Source organism: Phacochoerus africanus, chromosome 15 (assembly GCF_016906955.1).
Source record: "Phacochoerus africanus isolate WHEZ1 chromosome 15, ROS_Pafr_v1, whole genome shotgun sequence".
NCBI lineage: Eukaryota > Metazoa > Chordata > Mammalia > Artiodactyla > Suidae > Phacochoerus > Phacochoerus africanus.
In genome coordinates this window covers 52,225,325-52,246,148 of record NC_062558.1, presented here as the reverse complement: position 1 = coordinate 52,246,148, position 20,824 = coordinate 52,225,325, and the positions used below count along the sequence as shown (strand labels likewise).

Below are 20,824 nucleotides of genomic sequence, written 5' to 3'. Positions count from 1 at the left end.
AAATTTTTGTTTTCTTAATATTATTTGAAATTTTCCATCTTTGCTTATTTCATAGGAATATAGGAAGAATCAATAAGACAATATTTACAAAAATTTTATGGAAAAAAATGTATTAACATCCAGAGGTATTTTTACATCCTATAAAAAACCTGACTGTTCTGAAGAGATTAAAAAATCAACATTTTGGGCACAATATTTTCATAAAGCAAATAAATACCAGGTTAAACTGAAGTCATATGTGCAGATAAAACTTAAAAGAATATCTGATTTTTTATCACAGAGAAAGCATAAAAATGTTAATGCATTTATAGATATGTGCTATTTCAAGCAATAACTACTGTCATTTTAAAAAACAGTAATAATGAACATTACCCACAAAATAGCACATTTTAGCCAAATGCTGTCCTCTTACAACTGTGTGATTCGTGATTAAACATAATTTGTTTTTCTGTGACATCAAAATAACCTCTTTAAACCAATGTATATTTAAAAAAATTTCTCCTTCCCTTCTGCTGAAAAGGGAGGGAAATGAAAGATATCTCTTCAGAATTTACCTTGAATAATAAACTGTTCCATGTTTTCTTTGAAAGGCTGGATGTGTTCTTGTGAGGATACTTGGTACACTTTCCCTGCTTCAACCTCACAGGCTGAAAAGAGAGACACTGTTAGAATATCACAGTTAATGAGGCATTAAAACAATGAAAAATATATTAGCTAGGGTTAGAAAATTCTGTTAACCCATGATAACTGACATATGTCTACACATTATTTGGGAACATCCAAACGCTGACAAAAGAAGCCTATGATCAAGACTTTACTTCGGTGGATGGAAAAAAATTTTTTTTTGAAAAGTTATAGTTTATGTACAATATTATGTTAGTTTCAGGTGTACACAGTGACTGAGCATTTAAATAGATTATGAAATGATTACCAGATTAAGTCTAGTTATTATCTACGACCATACAAAATTATTAAAATACATTGACTATATCCTTATGCTGTATATTACAGTCCCATTACTTATTTATTTTATATTAAATGCAAGATTGTACCTCTTAGCAACTTTACCTTTTTCAACTATGCCCTCATCCTCAACCCTGGTAACCACAAGTTTACTCTTTGTATCTATCTTTCTGGTTCATTTTGTTCGATCATTTGTTTTGCTTTTTGGATCACATATAAGTTGGTCTCTCTCTGACTTATGTCACTTAGCATAATATCTACCAGGTCCAATCATGCTGTTGCAAATGGAAAGCTATCTTTTTAATGGCTGAGTAATATTTCAGTGTGTGTATGTGAAACGTGTATGCAATTATATATATGAAACATGTCTTTATCCGTATATCCATTGGTAGATAACTTAGGTTGCTTCTGTTATCTTGGCTACTATAAATAATGCTTCAATGAATATAGGCATCCATGCATATATAACTTTGAATTAGTATTTTTGTTTTATTGGGGTAAATATCCAAAGGTGGAACTGTTGGGTCATGTGGTAGTTCTGTTTTCAATTTCTTGAGGAATCTCCATACTGGTGGAGGTTCATGAATTTACATTCCCATTGACAGTGCATGTAGAGTTCCTTTTCTCCACATCCTTGTCAATACTTGTTACTACTCGGCTTTTTGATAACAGCCATTCTGACAGGTGTGAGGTGATACTGTGGTTTTGATTTGATTCTCCTGATGATTAGTGATGTTGAACATCCTTACATGTGTTTGTTGGCCATTTTTGTATTTTGGGGAAATGTCTACTGAGGTTCCCCTGCACATTTTTTTTTTCATTTTTAAAGCTTTATTGAAGTACAGTTCATTTACAATGTTGTGATCATTTCTGCTATATAACAAAGTGATTCACTTATACATATACATACATCAATTCTTTTTCAGATTCTTTTCCTGGCTCTGTTGGCCAGGTCCCCATTGGCCAGTTATTCTATATACCAGAGCGCCCTGCATAATTTTTAATTGGATTGCTTGTTTTTTTTATATTAAGTTGTGTGATTTTTAAATATGATTTGGATATTAATGTCTTATCAAGTATATTTGCACATATCTTATCCCATACAATAGACTGCCTTTTTGTTTTGTTGATGGTTTTCTTTGTTGCACAAAGGCTTTTTCATCTGATATGACCCCATTTGTTTATTTTTGCTTTTCTTACCCTTGCTTGAGGAGACAGATGTAAAAACTATATCCACAGGACTGATGTCAAAGAACATACTGCCTATAATTTCCTGTAGGTGTTTTGTGGTTTCAGTTCTTACATTTAAGTCTGTAACCATTTTGAGTTTATTTTTGTATATATTATGAGAAAAGAGTCCAGTTTCATTCTTTTGCATCTGGCTGTTCAGTTTTCCCCAAAGCATTTATTGAATGGGCTATCTTTACCCCATTGTATATTAATGGATCCTTTGTTGTAGATTAATTGACCATATAAGTGGTGGTTTATTTCTGGGCTCTCTATTCTGTTCCATTGATCTATGTGTCTGTTTTTCTGCCAGTACCATACTGTTTGGATTGCTCTAGCTTTGTAATATAGTCTGAAGTCAGGGAGCATGATACCTTCAGTTTTGTTCTTTCTCAAGATTGCTCTGGTTTTGGGGTCCTTTGTGGTTCCATACAAATTTTAGGGTGATTTATTCTAGTTCTGTGAAAAATGCCACTGGTGATAAGGACTGCACTCAATCTATAGATTACCTTGAGTAGTATGGACATTTTAACAATAGCAATTCTTCCAATTCATAAGCATGATATATTTCCATTTATTTGTCTCATCTTCAATTTCTTTCATCAATGTCTTAATGTTTTCAGAGTTGTCTCTCACATCCTTGGCTAAATTTACTCCTAGGTATTTTATTCTTCTTGATGCAATTGTAAATGGAATTATTTTCTTAATTTCTTTTTAAGGTAATTATTATTAGTGTATAGAAATGGTACAGATTTTTGTATACTAATTCTTACATTTAACTTTACTAACTTTACTTATTAGTTCCAATAGATTTTTGGTGGCATCTTTAGGATTTTTTTTAATATATAGTATAATGTCTTCTGTAAACAGTGGCAGTTTTACTTCTTCCTTTCCAATTTGGATTCCTTTTATTTCTCTTTCTTGCCTGCTATGGCTAGGACTTCCAATACTATGATAAATAAAAGTGGCAAGTGAGGGTCCTTGTCTTGTTCCTGATCTTAGAGGAAATGCTTTTGACTTTTTGCTGCTGAGTATGATATTTGTTGTGGACTTATCTATTTGGACTTTATGCTAAGGTATGTTCCCTTTATACCCATTTTCTGGAGAGTTTTTTAAAATCATAAACGGATGTTGAATTTTGTTAAAAGCTTTTTCTACATATATTGAGATGACCATATGATTTTTAATCTTCATTTTGTTAATTTAACAGGGGAGGATTTTGAGAGCCTACCTGACAAAGCTCCAATCCAAGCCACTCTGAAAAGTAATCTCCAAGGATTAGACTCATAAAAATGTTCACACGGTGATTCTAATGTGCACTGATGCATGAGGTAGGGAGGGGAAGGAAGAATGCTGACTAGGTTCATAGCTTGGGTGGCTTGCGGGTGAAGACCACAAGTGGAAAAGTAGCTTTCAGAGGAAAGAAAATTAACATGCTTTTGATTTGCTGCATTTTAAGATGCCAGTGTAATATCTAAGTGCAGTTTCCAGGAAGCAGTTGGGTGTATGAGTTTACAGATAAGAATGATAAAAGGAAATGCTGAATAAGACCACTTGAGAAAGAGGACAAGGCTGAACATTGGAGCCATACCAATTTTCACGAAGAAGCAGAGAAAAAGAAGGCCCTGAAGAAAGAAGTCTTAGAAGGAAATGTGAGATACTGTGAGAATCAGAAGTGAGTGGGGCTAATGAAGCCAAAGGGCCAGTGAGTCATAAAGAGTGAGCCAAAGGCAACAGAGACATCAAATAAAACAAAGGTGGCAGTAAAATGCCTCTTAATTTGGCAAATCTCGAAAACAGTTTTTGCAATGCTAGGGACAAGCTATAACAGAGTGAGGAGGCAATGGGAAGTCAAAGAGCACAGTAGACCAGGAATCTGTTACCATCTTTGTCAGCACATGTATTCCAGAACAAGTGTCCAGCAAAGGTGAGGTGTGGGCCATGGGCAGGATGCTGGATAAATAAGCATAGATTCTTTACAGCCTCTGAAAAAATACTCCAAATATCCTAGTCTTATCAACAGTGGGCCAGCAGGTCCAGCTGCTTATCAAGAGAAATGAATAATTTACATGGATCATTCTATCTTAAAGATGAATTTCAGAAAAATTTGACCTGTAACAATTAAATATCTATAGACTAAGGCCAAAATAGTTCCTTATCACCCAAATGTAATGAAAGAGAACAGAGATTCATACATACAAACACCACAATACCTTAGTATGGACACAGCAGAATTAGCAGCAATACAGCTGGTGGAATAAGTTATGCTTGCTGAGCTCACCATTTTAAATATCAAAACAAAGCTAAATCAGACTGAATGGGTTTATAAATATACTACTTAACAGGTATTTCATAGGTGTACTCTTTAACAAGAATTTTGAAAGTGAACACTGTTTAACACTGAAATGAATGGTTTTGTTCCTTAAATAATCACTCTTATGAGAATAATTCCCAATTTTTATGTTACTTTCCATCACAAGTGATTGTTTTCAAACATGATACACTTCCATGAGAGAAGAGGTAAAACTGTCATTGTCTGCAGATGACATGATACTATATCTAGAAAACCCTAAGGACTCCACATGAAAACTACTTGAACTGATCAATGAATTCAGTAAAGTGGCAGGATGCAAGATTAACATTCAGAAATAGGTTGCATTTCTGTATACTAACAATGAAATATTGGAAAAGGAATATAAAAATACAATACCTTTTAAAATCACACCCCTAAAAACTAAATACCTAGGAATAAACCTGAACAAGGAGGTGAAAGACTTATATATTGAGAACTATAAAACATTAATCAAGGACATTAAAGAGGATTTGAAGAAATAGAAAGATATTTCATGCTCTTGGGTTGGGATAATTAATATCATAAAAATGGCCATACTACCCAAAGCAATCTACATATTCAATGCAATCACTATCAAATTACCCATGACATTTTTCACAGAACTGGAACAAACAAATCCAAAAATTTATATGGAAATATAAAAGACCCAGAATTGCCAAAACAATCCTGAGGAAAAAAAAATCAAGCAGGAGGCATAAATCTTCTAGAATTCAGAAAATATTACAAAGCTACAGTCATCAAGACAGTGTGGTACTGGTACAAAAGCAGACATACAGACCAATGAAACAGAACAGAGAACCCAGAAATAAACCCAGACAGCTACAGTCAATTAACCTTTGACTAAGTAGGCAAAGATATAAAATAGGAAAAAGACAGTCTCTTCATTAAGTGGTGCTGGGAAAACCACACAGCCACATGTAAATCAGTGAAACTGGAACACACCCTCACACCATGCACAAAAATAAACTCAAAATGGCTTAAAGACTTAAATGTAAGACAAGACACCATCAAACTCCTAGAAGATAACATAGGCAAAACATTTTCTGACATCAACTGTACAAATGTTTTCTGAGGTCAGTCTCCCAAGGCAACAGAAATAAAAGCAAAAATAAACCACTGGGATCTAATCAAACTGACAAGCTTTTGCATAGCAAAGGACACCATTAAAAAAACAAAAAGACAATATACAGAATAGCAGAAAATAGTTTCAAATGATGCAACTGACAAGGGCTTAATCTCTAAAGTATATGAACAACTTATACAACTCAACAGCAAAAAACCCAACAACTCAATTGAAAAGTGGGCAAAAGAGGTGAATAGATATTTCTCCAAAGAATATATACAGATGGCCAACAGGCACATGAAAAAATGCTCAACAGCACTAATTATTAGAGAAATGCAAATCAAACTACTATGAGGGACCACCTTACACCTATCAGAATGGCCATCATTAACAAGTCAACAAATAACAAATGCTGGAGAGGGTGTAGAGAACAGGGTACCCTCCATGCTGTTGGTGGGAATGTAAACTGGTATAACCAACTATGGAAAGCAGTATGGATGTATCTCAGAAAACTAAATATAAAAATACCATATGACCCAACAATCCCTTCTTGGGCATATATCAAGACAAAACTTTCATTTAAAAAGACGCATGCACTCGTATGTTCATTGCAGCACTATTCACAATAGCTAAGACAGGGAAACCACCTAAATGTCCATTGACGGATGAATAGATTAAGAAGATGTGGTATATATACACAATGGAATACTACTCAGCCATAAAAAAGAACAAAATAATGCCATTTGCAGCAATGTGGATCTAGCTAGAGACTCTCATATTGAGTGAAGTAAGTCAGAAAGAAAAAGACAAATACCATATGATATCACATATCTGGAATCTAATATATGGCACATATGAATGTTTCCACAGAAAAGAAACTCGTGGACTTGGAGAACAGACTCATGGTTGCCAAGGGAGAGGGAAAAAGAGTGGGATGGACTGGGACTCAGGAGTTAATAGATGCAAACTATTACATTCAGTGTGGATAAGCAATGAGATCCTGCTGTAAATAGGACAGGGAACTATATCTAGTCACTTGTAATGGAACAAGGTGGAGGATAATGTGAAAAAAGAATACACACACACACATGTATGACTGGGTCACTTTGCTATACAGCAGAAATTGACGGAACACTGTAAATCAACTACAATGGAAAAAAATCATAAAAAAGATAAAATATAACAGCTGTGACTTTCAAAAAGGTAGTTAGCCTTTCTCAGCTTCATCTATAATACACAAATAACTATAGAACCTGCCTTCCCGGGTTGTTACAATAAATTAGTTGATATATGTAGAGGACTTAGAACTGTGCCTGGTTCATACTAAGGGCTATGAAAGATTTCACCATCATTACTGTCATTGTTATCTTTACTGTTATCAGCAAGAGTAGCAAAGAGAAAAGTAAGAGAGGCGTCCTTGTCATGGCTCAGTGGAAACGAATCTGACTAGTATCCATGAGGACATAGGTCTGATCCCTGGCCTCACTCAGTGGGTTAAGCATCTGGTGTTGCCACGAGCTGTTGTGTAGGTTGCAGAAGCAGGTCCCATCTGCCGTTGCTATGGCTGTAGGCTGTAGGCCAGTGGCTATAGCTCCTATAGCTCGACCCCTAGCCTGGGAACATCCATATGCCAAGGGTGTAGCCCTAAAAAAGACAAAAAAAAAAAAAAAAAAAAGAAAACAAAAAGAAAAGAAAAGTAGGAGAGCCTGGGGGCTAAAAGCATGGGGTTCTGAAAACTGGGTTTGTGTCCTGTGTCGTCCACTTAGGATTTGTGTCCCTTTGGCCAAGTAGGTGTCACTCTGCTTCAGTTTCTTTGTTTGTAATATGGGGTTAATAATAGCATCTACTTTTCTGTGAAGATCAAAGGACTTCACGCAGATAAAATACACAGAAGACTGCTGGGTATACAGTAAAAGGAATATCACATCTGCTACAGTTATTGGATAATTATCACCAGCACAAACTACCAGAGGCACAGCTACTAATATACAACAAGGACACTGAATTCTCATCTCTCAAGTCTCAAGAAGCACTGAAGGCAATGCTTCAGATTGGGGGAATGACATTTCTGTAGGGACAGACTAGAACGTGTTATCATTATTTTTTCAAACATATTCCTCACTGGGAGTGACTAATTCTCACATACCTTACACTTGGTTAAAACATACCTGATAATCAATGGTGATATGATATACGTTGATACTATGGATGACAGAGATAGACTAGATGAGCCCTCCAGGTCTCTCTGACACCACGTGTTATGCCTTTCAATTTGTCTATATGCTCAGAAAGAGGAGGGTCCATAACTTCCCAGTCAGCTAAGGTATGAATCAAAGTCTGATGTGAGCAAGTTCTCCGACTTGTTTACTGGTGTCTGAGCATAAAAATGTGACAAAGTGTGAGTGTACACTGCTGGCAATGGGCTTTCTTCTCACATTTGGCCTTAGGAAACATGAAAAGTTAACATTTCCTTATATCATTAGCAATACCACTGTAGTCATTTGGATCATTTGGACTTACTCTATTAGTAATGGTGGTCCAAAGTAAAACTAAAATAATTCTAAATTACTGGGAGTTTCTGTTGTGGCTCAGTGGTTAACAAATCTGACTAGGAACCATGAGGACACGGGTTTGATTCCTGGTCTCGCTCAGTGGGTTAAGGATCTGGCATTGCCCTGAGCTGTGTAGTTCGCAGTCACGGCTTGGATCCTGCATTGCTATGGCTCTGGTGTAGGCTGGCAGCTACAGCTCTGATTCGACCCCTAGCCTGGGAACCTCCATACGCTGCAGGTGGGACCCTAAAAAGACAAAAAACAAAAAAGTTAGAGAAAATTACTTGACATATGCAGTATTTATGCAAATAGCACAATTTTATATATCAAAACTCCACAAGTTTGTATTGTGCAGGATTTAGGAGGAAATGCTAGTGTTGATTCTTTTTTTTCTTTTTTGATAGGTGAGAAATAGGTTTATTAAGAAAGGACACTCATAAAGAGATGCAAGCAGGCAGGCAAGGAGGCTCCTAGTGTTGATTCTTTTAGCTTCAGCCTTGAATACTGAATGACACCACTATAAGAGATGAAGCCATGAAGACTAAATGCCATAAGGTATTTATAATCCCAAGTCTCTGGGGCTGCACAGGGACATTTCTAGTGGCCTAGTACTATTGAGGCCAACCTTTCTGCTTTTTCACTACTCATCTTGAGACAGTCCTTCATTTAGAACTGAATTGTGCATGCCACTAACTTCACATCATCACCTTATCATCCTCTGGTATAACACAGAGGGAAGGCTAATCTTAGAGTAGCAAGTTTCATTTCAAATATCAATTCTGATCACATAATAGAATTAACTTTTCTGTTGAGTGTTATCACACATTACCTTTTCTTTACTGAGGTATAGCTAATGTACAATATTATGTAAATTACAGGTGTAAGATATGGTGATAAGCAATTTTAAATGTTATACTCCATTTGTAGTTATTATAAAATATTGACAATATTCTGTATTATAAAATATATCCTTGCAATTTATTTTATAAATAAGTTCGTAAATCACTCCCTCACCCCTATATTGCTCCTCCCCTATTCCCTCTCCCCACTAGTTTGTTCTCTATATCTGTGTCTGCTTTTTTTTTTGTCATTTTCACTAGTTTGTTGTATTTTAGTATTTCCACATATAAGTGATATCATACAGTACTTATCTTTCTCTGACTTATTACATTCTGCATAATACCCTCCAATTCTATCCATGTTGTTGCAAATGGCAAAATTTCATTATTTTTAACGGCTGGGTAGATCTATCTCATGTATATACCACATCTTCTTTATTCATTCATATGTTTTTGTTTGTTTGTTTGTCTTTTTAGGGCCACAACCATGGCCATATGGAAGTTCCCAGGCTGGGGGTCAAATCAGAGCTGCAGTTAGTGGCCTACGCCACAGCCACAGCAATGCCAAATCCTGGCTTCATCTGTGAACTACACCACAGATCATGGCAACACCAGATCCTTTAACCCACTGAGCGAGGCCAGGGTTTGAAATCACATTCTCATGGATACTAGTTGGGTTCATTACTGCTGAGCCATGATGGGAACTCTCCATTCATCTGTTAATGGATATTTAGGTTGTCTCCATTTTATCTTGATAACTGTAGATAATGTTGCAATGAATCTTGGAGAGCATGTATCTTTGCAAATTTGTGTTTTTATTTTGTTCAGATAAACATCCAGGAGTGGAACTGCTGGGTCATATAATAGTTCTATTTTTTGTTTTTTGAGAAGCCTCCACACTGTTATCCACAGTGGCTGCAACAATTTACATATTCACCACCAGTGAATGAGGGTCTCCTTTTTTCCACATTTTTGCCAACATTTGCTATTTGTGTTCTTTTTGATAATAGCCATTCTGACATGTGTTAGGCAGTATCTCATTGTGGTTTTGATTTGCATTTCCCTGATCATTAGAGATATTGAACATCCTTTCATGTGCCCATTGGCCATCTGTACGTTTTCTTTGAAAAAAATGTCTATTCAGGTCTTCTGGCCATTTTTTAATTGGGTTGTTTTTATAAGCTTGAGTTGTATGAGCTATTGAAATACTTTAGATATTAATCCCTTACTGGTCATATCATTTGCAAATATTTTCTCCCATTCAGTAGGCTGTCTTTTCATTTTGTTGATAGTTTCCTTTGCTGTGTAAAAGCTTTTTGTTTAGAGAGGTTCCATTTATTTATTTTTGCTTTTATCCTTTGCTTTAGGAGACAGATCCAAAAAAATATTGCTACAATTTATGTCAAAGAGTGTTCCACCTATGTTGAGAGCTTTAAGGCTTCTGGTATTATATTTAGGCCTTTAATCAATTTTGAGTTTATTTTTGTATATGGTGCAAGAGAATGTTGTAATTTCGTTCTGTTACATAGAGTTGTCTGGTTTTCCTGGCACTATTTATCGAAGAGAGCCTTTTCTCCATTGTATATTCTTACCTCCTTTGTGGTAGATTAATTGACCATAAGTGCGTGGATTTATTTCTGGCATCTTTATTTTGTTCCATTGATTTGTGTGTCTGGTTTTGTGCCAGTACCATACTCTTTTGATGACTGTAGCTTTGCAGTACAGTCAGAAGTCAGGGAGCAGGATTCCTCCAGTTACATTCTTTTTTCTCAAGATTACTTTGGCTATTTGGGGTCTTTTGTATTTCCACACAAATATTAAAATTATTTGTTCTGGAGTTCCCGTTGTGGCGCAGTGGTTAACGAATCCGACTAGGAACCATGAGGTTGCGGGTTTGGTCCCTGCCCTTGCTCAGTGGGTTGACGATCTGGCGTTGCTGTGAGCTGTGGTGTAGGTCGCAGACGTGGCTCGGATCCCACGTTGCTGTGGCTCTGGAGTAGGCTGGCGGCTACAGCTCTGATTCGACCCCTAGCCTGGGAATCTCCATATGCCGTGGGAGCGGGCCAAGAAATAGCAAAAAAAAAAAAAAAAATTATTTGTTCTAGTTTTGTGAAAAACGCCCTTGGTATTTTTATATGGACTGCATTGAATTTGTAGACTGTCTTGGGTAATATGGTCATTTTAACAATACCAGTGTCCACACAGTAGAAAGAGCTCCCAATAATGGCTCTTGCCAGTGTCTATGTTCCCAGGGTGAGCTGCAGGCACTCCTGCCTCACTGAGAGATTGTCTAAGGTTAGCAGGCTGGGTCCTTTCAAATTCTGCTTTTGTCCTGGGTCCAGTGCATGTGAGATTTTGTGTGTGACCTTAAGAGTAGTGTCTCTATTTCCCCCAGTCATTTGGGACCTCCAAAATTAAGTCCAGCTGTCCTTCAAAACCAAGTGCTCAGGGGGCTTGATTTCCTTGGTTTAAGACTCCTGGGTAGGGGAGCCTGATGTGGGGCCCAGAACTCACTCCTGTAAGAGAATTTCAGCAATATAATGATTCTCTAGTATGTGCGTCACCCACTCCAGGCTACGGGACTTGACTATATTGCAAGGCAGCCCCTTCTACCCATCATGTTGTGGTTCCTTCTCTGTCTTTAGTTGTAGAAGATCTATTCTGGTAGGTTCTGGCTTTTTTTCATTAATAGCTGTTCTATAAATAGGTCTGCCCATGAGAGGAGGTGGGTTCAGGGTCATTCTACTCGGCCATCTTGACTGATTTCCCGGAAGGGACCACATTTATGTATTTATGTATTTATTTTCTTTTTTGGCTGCCCCACAGCACATGGAGTTCCTGGGTCAGGGCTCAGATTCTAGCAGTTGCAACCTACACTGCAGCCGTGGCAACACTGGATCCTTAACCCACTGTACTGAGTTCCCGCTGTGGTACAGCAAACTAGCCAAAGGAAAGGTCCTATGGAATTTTGATATCCAACAATAGCCTTCCATATCTAAATCCATGCCTAAATAAATTTTTTTTTGTCTTTTTGCCATTTTTTGGGCTGCTCCTGCGGCATATGGAGGTTCCCAGGCTAGGGGTCTAATCGGAGCTGTAGCTGCCAGCCTACGCCAGAGCCATAGCAATGCAGGATCCGAGCCACATCTGCAACCTACACCACAGCTCACGGCAACGCCGGATCGTTAACCCACTGAGCAAGGGCAGGGACTGAACCCGCAAACTCATGGTTCCTAGTTGGATTCGTTAACCACTGTGCCACAACGGGAACTCCTAAAATTTAACCTTTTAAAATCACATTGCTTTTAAAATTCATTAATGTGATTAATGATGACATTTTCTACCAAAAAAAAAAAGAATGAGACAATTTCTAGCCATCTCCTTTCCCAAATCTTATGGTATTTCATAGGAACATGATTTCTGTGAACAAATTGTTAAATAAACATTACTACTAGCTCATAACTTTTCATAGCAAAGCAAAGCAAATTGTAGAAATTTTCAGAAGTTCTGAAGATGACATGGGGAGACTACAAGGAAAGGTAAACTGAGTTTTCTTCTAACCTGTCCTCAGTTAATATTGACAAATGCCTCTCATAATATATTAAAACCCAAAGTAGCTTAAAATGGAATGAAAGTTATACCAAACTTTTTTTAAAGAAATGTATACAGAAGGATGACAAGCTTCAACCATACATAGAAAAGGGATAATGTAGTCAGAAATATTAAACAGACGCTAAATCTAGTGGGGAAACTTGATGAGGAACAAGATATTTACATCTCTCACAGAATCACCACCCAATTACTTACTAATTATAGACAGAAAAACATAGCTTCTTAGTGGAGGAACCAGCAGATAGCACTAAACAAAGAGACCAGAGTGTTGTATTCTCATTAACAATAATGAGACTTCTGGACATCATGGACTTTCAGAGAGGACACATGTCATTCGGCAGACAAATCCAAAGGAAGAGGTGTCTACAAAACCAGCAGCTGTAAACTTCAAAAATGGTACAGTCAAGAACGATAAATACTAAGGAACTGCTCTATTTTCAAGAGGCCTCAGGAGACATTACAATTAACTGCAGTGTGTGATCTTGGATTGGGAAAACAGCTATAAAGAATGCTTCTAAATATGTTTGGTGGGTTCAATAACAGTACTTGTTGATGTCAAATATGCTGAATTTGATAATTATATACTGTGCGTATGTAAAAGGATATCCATATTCTTAGAAATACACCGTAAAGTATTTAGGGGTAATGATGTCTCTGACTTGCTGGCATATGGTTTAGAAAAAATTATACACACCTACTATGTATGTACATACATGTCTATAGATGGGGGACAGGAGGGAGCAAGTGGGACAAAAAAGACAATGGATGCTGTAGGTAAAGCATATCCAGGAGTTCCATGTGCTAGCTTGCAACTTTTCCATAAGTTTGAGTTACATCAAAATAAAAGGCTATATACAAACAACAACAGTGAATAACACAGTGTTCCAATTTGTCTGACTTGAAATTTTAAGAATTCTAACCAAAGGACTTGAGGGCAGGTGACTTCTACACAATTCTTTGTTTATAAAGACAGTCAAATATGCCTCATGGATAGTGTAAAGCTTGGCTTTCACTTAACATTTGGCTTAAGATGAGGAGTCTGAAGGCACTACAGCTGCAGACACAAGCATCTCTTCAACTGACAGTTTGAGTGGCACTTCAGAGTGACAGCAAACACATTGGTAACGGTTACCAGGCAGATTTTTAAAGATTACTTATAAGCTCTACTCTTATAAATAAATAAAAATACTCAACTTTTTTTAAGGTGGTTGTAAAAGGTTATTACTTCATTGATTTAAACCATATTTAAGATGGCCAATGCAGCATCTTAACAATAAAACAATAAAAGCATCCTCACCACAAACTAGCCTGCTTATAATATTTCACATACAGTTCTAGAATTCTTCAAATACGTCCATCCTTAACTGTAATATTTCCAAAAATTAACAAGTTGCTCAAACATTTAGAATTTGGACAAATAAATCCTTTGATTAAAATTTACAAAAAAAAATGGTATGATGCCTGGAGTATAAAAGTGATTTACATAAAACTGAAAATATCATACAATGACACTAGTATAGTACATCTATAAACGCAATGTGAAGCCTCTGATATTTTCTCTTTTTTTTGATATTTTCTAAGGATATAGTAATATCATATTTAGAGGCCTAGGTGATAAAGCTTATCAAGGGCATAAATGATTATCCCAGAAACTTATATAGGATCTTCATAATACTGGCCAAGTGCTTGGCCTCCTCTTGGCTGCCAATAAAAGTGTCATTACACGATGACTTGAAGAGTAATTGCAAGCATCTCTGGCTGGCCTAGAAATCTCAGAGCCTCCTTCAGAGTCTCTGGAGTAGTACTGTCACCACAGTGATCAATTCTTCCAATTCTGATGTGCCCTGATCCTGGTCTGGAATGGGTAACTGACAGACAGGTATGCACCAACATGAAGTAGTTTAGTAAACACTCCATACAATCAACCTGTGATGAGCAACACCCAACACCTGAAACAGACCCACTGTTATTTGCTTCATGCTCTCTGACTTCAAACTGTATTACAAACCCACAGTAATCAAAGCAGCATGATATTGGCAGAAAAACAGAAACATAGATCAAAGGAACAGAATTGAGAGGCCAGAAATAAACACACACATATATGGACAATTAATTTCTGAAAAAGGAAAAAAGGACACACAATGGAGAAAAGACAGTCTCCTCAATAAATCGTGTTGGGAAAACTGGACAGCCAGACTTTAAAAATGAAACTAGGAGTTCCCGGGTGGGGCAGTAGGTTAAGGATCTACTGTCTCTGCTGTCTCAAGTCTCCGTTGTAGTGCAGGTTCCATTGTCTCTGCTGTCTCAAGTCTCTGTTGTAGTGCAGGTTCAATTCCTAGCATGCATGCCATGGGTGTGCCCCGCCCCTGTCCCCCCAAAAAACTAGACCACTATCTCACACCATATGAAAAAATCAACTCAAAATTGGTTGAAGACTTGAATGTAAGACCTGAAACCATAAAACTCCTAGAAGAAAACACAGGCACCATGCCTCTGACACTGATATTACCAGTATTTGTTGGTATCTGCCTCTTCAGGCAAGGGAAATAAAATAAAAAATAAACAAATGGCGAAGCTCCTGCTGTGACTCAGCAGGTTAAGAACCCGACATAGTGTCCATGAGGATGCAGGTTCAATTTCTGACCTCACTCAGTGGGTTAAGGATCCAGCATTGCCACAAACTGTGGCATAGGTCATAGATGTGACTCAGATCAGGCATTGCTGTGGCTGTGTTGTAGGTCAGCAGCTGCAGCTCTGATTTGACCTCTAGCCTGGGAACTTCCACATGCTGTAGGTGTGGCTGTAAAAAGAAAAGAAACAAAAAAACCCCAAATGGAACTACATCAAACTAAAAAGCTTTTATACTATAAAGGAAAATATCAATAATACAATAAGGCAGCTTACTAAATGTCAGAATGTATTTGTAAATGATACATCTGAAAAGGGTTAATATCCAAAATACACAAAGAAAGCATACAACACTGTATCAAATAAAAACCCAAACACCCAATTAAAAAATGAACAGAAGGAGTTCCCGTCGTGGCACAGTGGTTAACGAATCCGACTAGGAACCATGAGGTTGCGGGTTCGGTCCCTGCCCTTGCTCAGTGGGTTAAGGATCTGGCGTTGCCATGAGCTGTGGTGTAGGTTGCAGACACGGCTTGGATCCTGCATTGCTGTGGCTCTGGAGTAGGCTGGCGGCTACAGCCCCCATTAGACCCCTAGCCTGGGAACCTCCATATGCCGCGGTAGCGGCTCAAGAAAAAGGAAAAAGACAAAAACAAAAACAAAAAAACAGAACAAAAGACCTGAGTAGACATTTTTCCAAAGAAGACATACAGATGGCCAATAGGCACATGAAAAGATGCTCAATATCACTGATTATTAGGAAGATGCAAATAAAAACTATAATGATATTGCCTCATGCCTGTTAGAATGGCTATTATCAAAAAGATATGAAATAACAAGCATTAGCAAAAATGTGGAGTAAAGGTAACCCTCATGCACCATTGATAGGAATATAAATTGACACAGACACTGGAAACAGTAGGGAGAGTCCTAAAAAAATTAAGAATAGAACTATCATATGACTTACCTACTCCATTTCTGGGTATTTATCCAATGAATAGGCAAACACTAACTCAAAAAGATATATGTACCCTTATGTTAACCTGCATTATTTATAACAGCCAAGACATGGAAACAACCTAATTACCCATCAATAGATAACTACCACAGAAGATGTGGTATATATCCCACACATAGTGGAATATTACTCAGTCATAAAAGATGAAGTTGACCTTTTTCAACAACATAGATGGAATTTGAGGATGTTAGATGAAGTAAGTCAACAGAGAAAAACAAATACTGTACGATTTTACTTATATGTGGAATATAAAAAACAAACAATCAAACAAAAAAGCAAAATAAATGAACAAACCAAACCAAAAAAATACATGTATATACTGAGAACAGAGTAATGGTTACCAGAGGGGAAAGACAAAATAAGTAAAGGGGTCAAATGGATGGTGACAGATGCAAGCTTAATTTTTGGTGATGAGCTTGCTGTAGTGTATACAGAAGTAGAAATGTAATGTTGTGGAGTTCCCGTCGTGGCGCAGTGGTTAACGAATCCGACTAGGAACCATGAGGTTGCGGGTTCGATCCCTGCCCTTGCTCAGTGGGTTAACGATCTGGCGTTGCCGTGAGCTGTGGTGTAGGTTGCAGACGCGGCTCGGATCCTGCATTGCTGTGGCTGTGGCATAGGCTGGTGGCTGCAGCTCCGATTGGACCCCTAGCCTGGGAACCTCCATATGCCGTGGGAGCGGCCCAAGAAAAGGCAAGAAAAGACAAAAAAAAAGAAAAAAAAAGAGAAATGTAATGTTGTATACATGAAACAAGCTGTTATAGAATGTTATTTGAATAAAAAAAGTTTTTTTTTTCAGGAGTTCCCATTGTGGCTCAGTGGGTTAAGAACCTGACTGGTATCCATGAGGATGAAGGTTTGACCCCTGGCCTTGCTCAGTGGGTTAAGGAGCCAGCATTGACACAAGCTGTGGTGTAGGTTGCAGATGTGGCTTGGATCCGACATTGCTGTGGTGTAGGCCAGAAGCTGCAGCTCTAACTTAACCCCTAGCCTGGGAATCTCCATATGCTGCAGGTGGGGCCCTAAAAAGAAAAAAAAAGTTTTTTTTAAAAAACTAATGAAGTTTCAACTTTTAGAACATGGCACAAGAATTTTAGATGTTCTTGAGAAATTATCAATTTCTTTCTTTCTTTTTTTTTCATCTTTTTCACCTTTTATAGGGCTGCACCTATGGAGGTTCTCAGGCTAGGGATCGAATCAGAGCTGTAGCCGCCGGCCTACGCCAGAGCCACAGCAATGTGGTATCCGAGCCGCATCTGTGACCTACACCACAGCTCACGGCAACGCCAGATCCTTAACCCACTGAGCAAGGGCAGGGACCGAACCCGCAACCTCATGGTTCCTAGTCGGATTCATTAACCACTGCGCCACGACGGGAACTCCGAGAAATTATCAATTTATCATCAAAAATTGATAAGAGCTTATCAGAAGCCATGAATTCTAACATACATATAGTGAACACTTGGTGACACAGAAACAGACTACATATAGCGTGGAAATGTGGAAGAATCACATGGATGACCGAGGTAGCAAATATAACCATTATTAAAACCGAAGAGGATGTGGGCATCATTCAGTGAAGTGGGCCCTGCAACAGCTCCACACCTTTATATTGCTCCAGACACTGCTCAGAATCGTCCCTCCGTCCTCTGTTCTAAGGGGAATCAGATTAGAACAATGTAAATAAAAAAGTTAAATTAAAGAATGAAGTTAGTAGTAAGTCATTAAGATATGGTCTCTTAGCCCCAAACTACCTTTCTACAGGCCTGGAATGCTGACTGGGGCTCAGCCAACTCCTTTCTCCTTTGCCATCTGCTCCCTGACAGGTTTCACCAACGAGGGGAGACAGGGTTGGAGGAGGGGACAGATAAGGGGATCTGCTGCTCAGGTGAGCACTGCTCTAGACACTTCTCCTCACACATCAGCAGGTTGTTCAAGTTCCTAGCTTGTTTTTACAGGCCTACATCCAACATCAATGCCTCCTCAAAAGTACCAGTGCAGTTTGGCAGAACTTCCTCTTCAAGACCCCCTGATCCCAGCTCTCTGCAGCCCCCACCTGAGCTCCTTGGCTATTCTTACAGGCAGCATCCCCTCCAGAGGCCTGGGTCCTAGCCCCACAAAACTCTTTTCCTCAAGTCCAGGCTCTTGGCTGACTCCAACCCCTTCACTTCAGTCCTCAAGCCCAGGGATGACAGCTGCTCCCAATATTTACCTGAGAATTCCTTTTTTGCTTTTACAGTCCTCCAACAGGTGTTAACCTAATCCTCTATGTAAAATTATTTCTATTAAAAGAATAAACATAGTTTCTGTTTTCCTGACTTCACACAGAAATAGTAGAAGCAGGAGTTCCCGTGGTGGCGCAGTGGTTAACGAATCTGACTAGGAACCATGAGGTTGCAGGTTCTATCCCTGGTCTTGCTCAGTGGGTTAAAGATCCAGCGTTGCTGTGAGCTGTGGTGTAGGTCACAGAAACGGCTTGGATCCTGCATTGCTGTGGCTCTGGAGTAGGCTGGCGGCTACAGCTCCCATTAGACCCCTAGCATGGGAACCTCCACTTGCCGTGGGAGTGGCCCTAGAAAAGGCAAAAAAAAAAAGACCCCCCCCCCAAAAGAAATAGTAGAAGCAGTAACCAAAATTAATGGATCATATTTTTCTAAGTATTCAACAGCTTTCTAGCACTAGTACTTAATTTCCTTTTTATTTAACTGCTTACACATAATAACTGTTTTAATTGTTTGCTAGGAAATATGCCAGGTTTTCAGATTAACATTTCTCTCAAAAAGGTTTTGTATGTAAGCATTATTCGTCTGTAACCATATATTGAAAGTCTTCTAAAACATAGCTTGTTCTTTTAATTAAATTTCATATGTTCCTTAATTGTGTTTATTCTTGAGTTTGCTAAGCTATATACTTCTTGAGTTTGTTAAGCTATATACTTCTTTTGGTAAAGAATAAAAAAGGCTGTGAAGTTCCCGTCATGGTGCAGTGGAAAGGAATCCCACTAGGAACCATGAGATTGCGGGTTCGATCCCTGGCCTCGATCAGTGGGTTAAGGATCTGGCGTTGTGGTGAGCTGTGGTGTAAGTCACAGATGCAGTTCACATCCTGCACTGCTGTGACTGTGGTAGGCCAGCAGCTGTAGCTCCAACTGGATCCCCTAGCCTGGGAATCTCCATATACTGCGGGTGTGGCCCCAAAAAGCAAAAAAAAAAAAAAAGAATACAAAAGGCTGAGTAATCACATTTCCAGTTAGTAAGTCTAGGTGATTAAATTTCAACTCCAAACATATTCCTGGATAATTGCCTATTTTTTATTTCTTCTTAAATACAATCATTGAAGATGTCATATTTATGGAGGAGTATGTATACATGCATATAACATATACCGTGTTTCCAATTTAAGAAACAGAACTTAATATTTGGAGGAGGAGTCTCACACACTCCCTACATCCCACCCTCAGGCCGAAAGACAACTACTACCTGCAAATTTGTATTTTTCAACCCCATGCTAACCCTAAACAAGTAATGATATATATATACATATATAATTAAAATGTATATGTTTATAATTATACATATATTTTGATATGTATATTGAGGTATATAAAAACTATACGTATATATTTTTTGAACTTTGAAAATTGAAGTCATACTGTTCATATTTTCCCATGACTTGTCTGTTCTCAAGATTATATTAATAAGAACCATCTTTAAGGCAGATAAACATAATCCGGTTCAGGCTTCAAAAGATGTTCTTTGAAAGAAGATATCATTTACTCAGCAATAATTTTGTTGAAAAGTATCTGAGGGGTTTTGGTGCTGCTGCTATAAATATGAACACAGTTATATATTTCACCTGGTCACCTATTTCAGTGCTGGGTGAGAGAATATGCACCTTTTAACTGAATAAGCTATTGCCAGACAGTTTTCCAAGAAAGTATATCAATAGGTATATCTATCATCAGTGCGAAAGAGTTCTCACTAATCCACATCTTTGCCAATATTTTACATTCTCTGACTTTTAAAATTTTTGAAAAAGATATTAATCAGTAGTATTTCTCAAGATGAAATCCAAGGTGTAATTTGAAGTTATTCACACTCCCTCACTTTCAACATGTTGTCCTGCACCTCTGCAAACATCCATTTACAGGGCTACAAGTGTACTTTCATCAGTGCTTTCCTGCAGGGCAAGTTTATCCAGATAGCTTCACTGAAGAGGAATCACTCTAGCTGAGCAAAGAAAGGTGAGCAGGACTTTGCCAACTGAAAATGGAAAAGGGGGAGTTCATGCTGTGGCACGGTGGGTTAAGAAACCAGTGTTACTGCAGCTGTGGTTTAGGTTGCAGCTGGGGCTTGGATTTGATCCCTGGCCTGGGAACCTCCAAATGCCATGGATGCGGGGAAGGAAGGGAGGAAGGGAGGAAGAAAGAAATTGGAAAAAGATACTATACGATATCACTTATGTGTGGAATCTAAAAATGGATACAAATAAACTTATTTACAAAACAGAAGTGAACTCAGACTTCCAAAACCAATTTATGGTTACCAAAGGGGAAAGGGGGAGAGGGAT

At 38.1% G+C, this 20,824-nt stretch overlaps 1 protein-coding gene across 1 annotated transcript in view; it reads right to left on the bottom strand.

The window, feature by feature from the left end:
- Nucleotides 1–20,824, bottom strand: part of FMN2 (formin 2) — a 296,800-nt gene that overhangs the window by 62,224 nt on the left and 213,752 nt on the right. Inside the window, exon 15 of the mRNA XM_047762652.1 lies at nt 555–647. Within this exon, the coding sequence (XP_047618608.1) occupies nt 555–647 (93 nt within the window). The remainder of the gene's footprint in view (nt 1–554; nt 648–20,824) is intronic.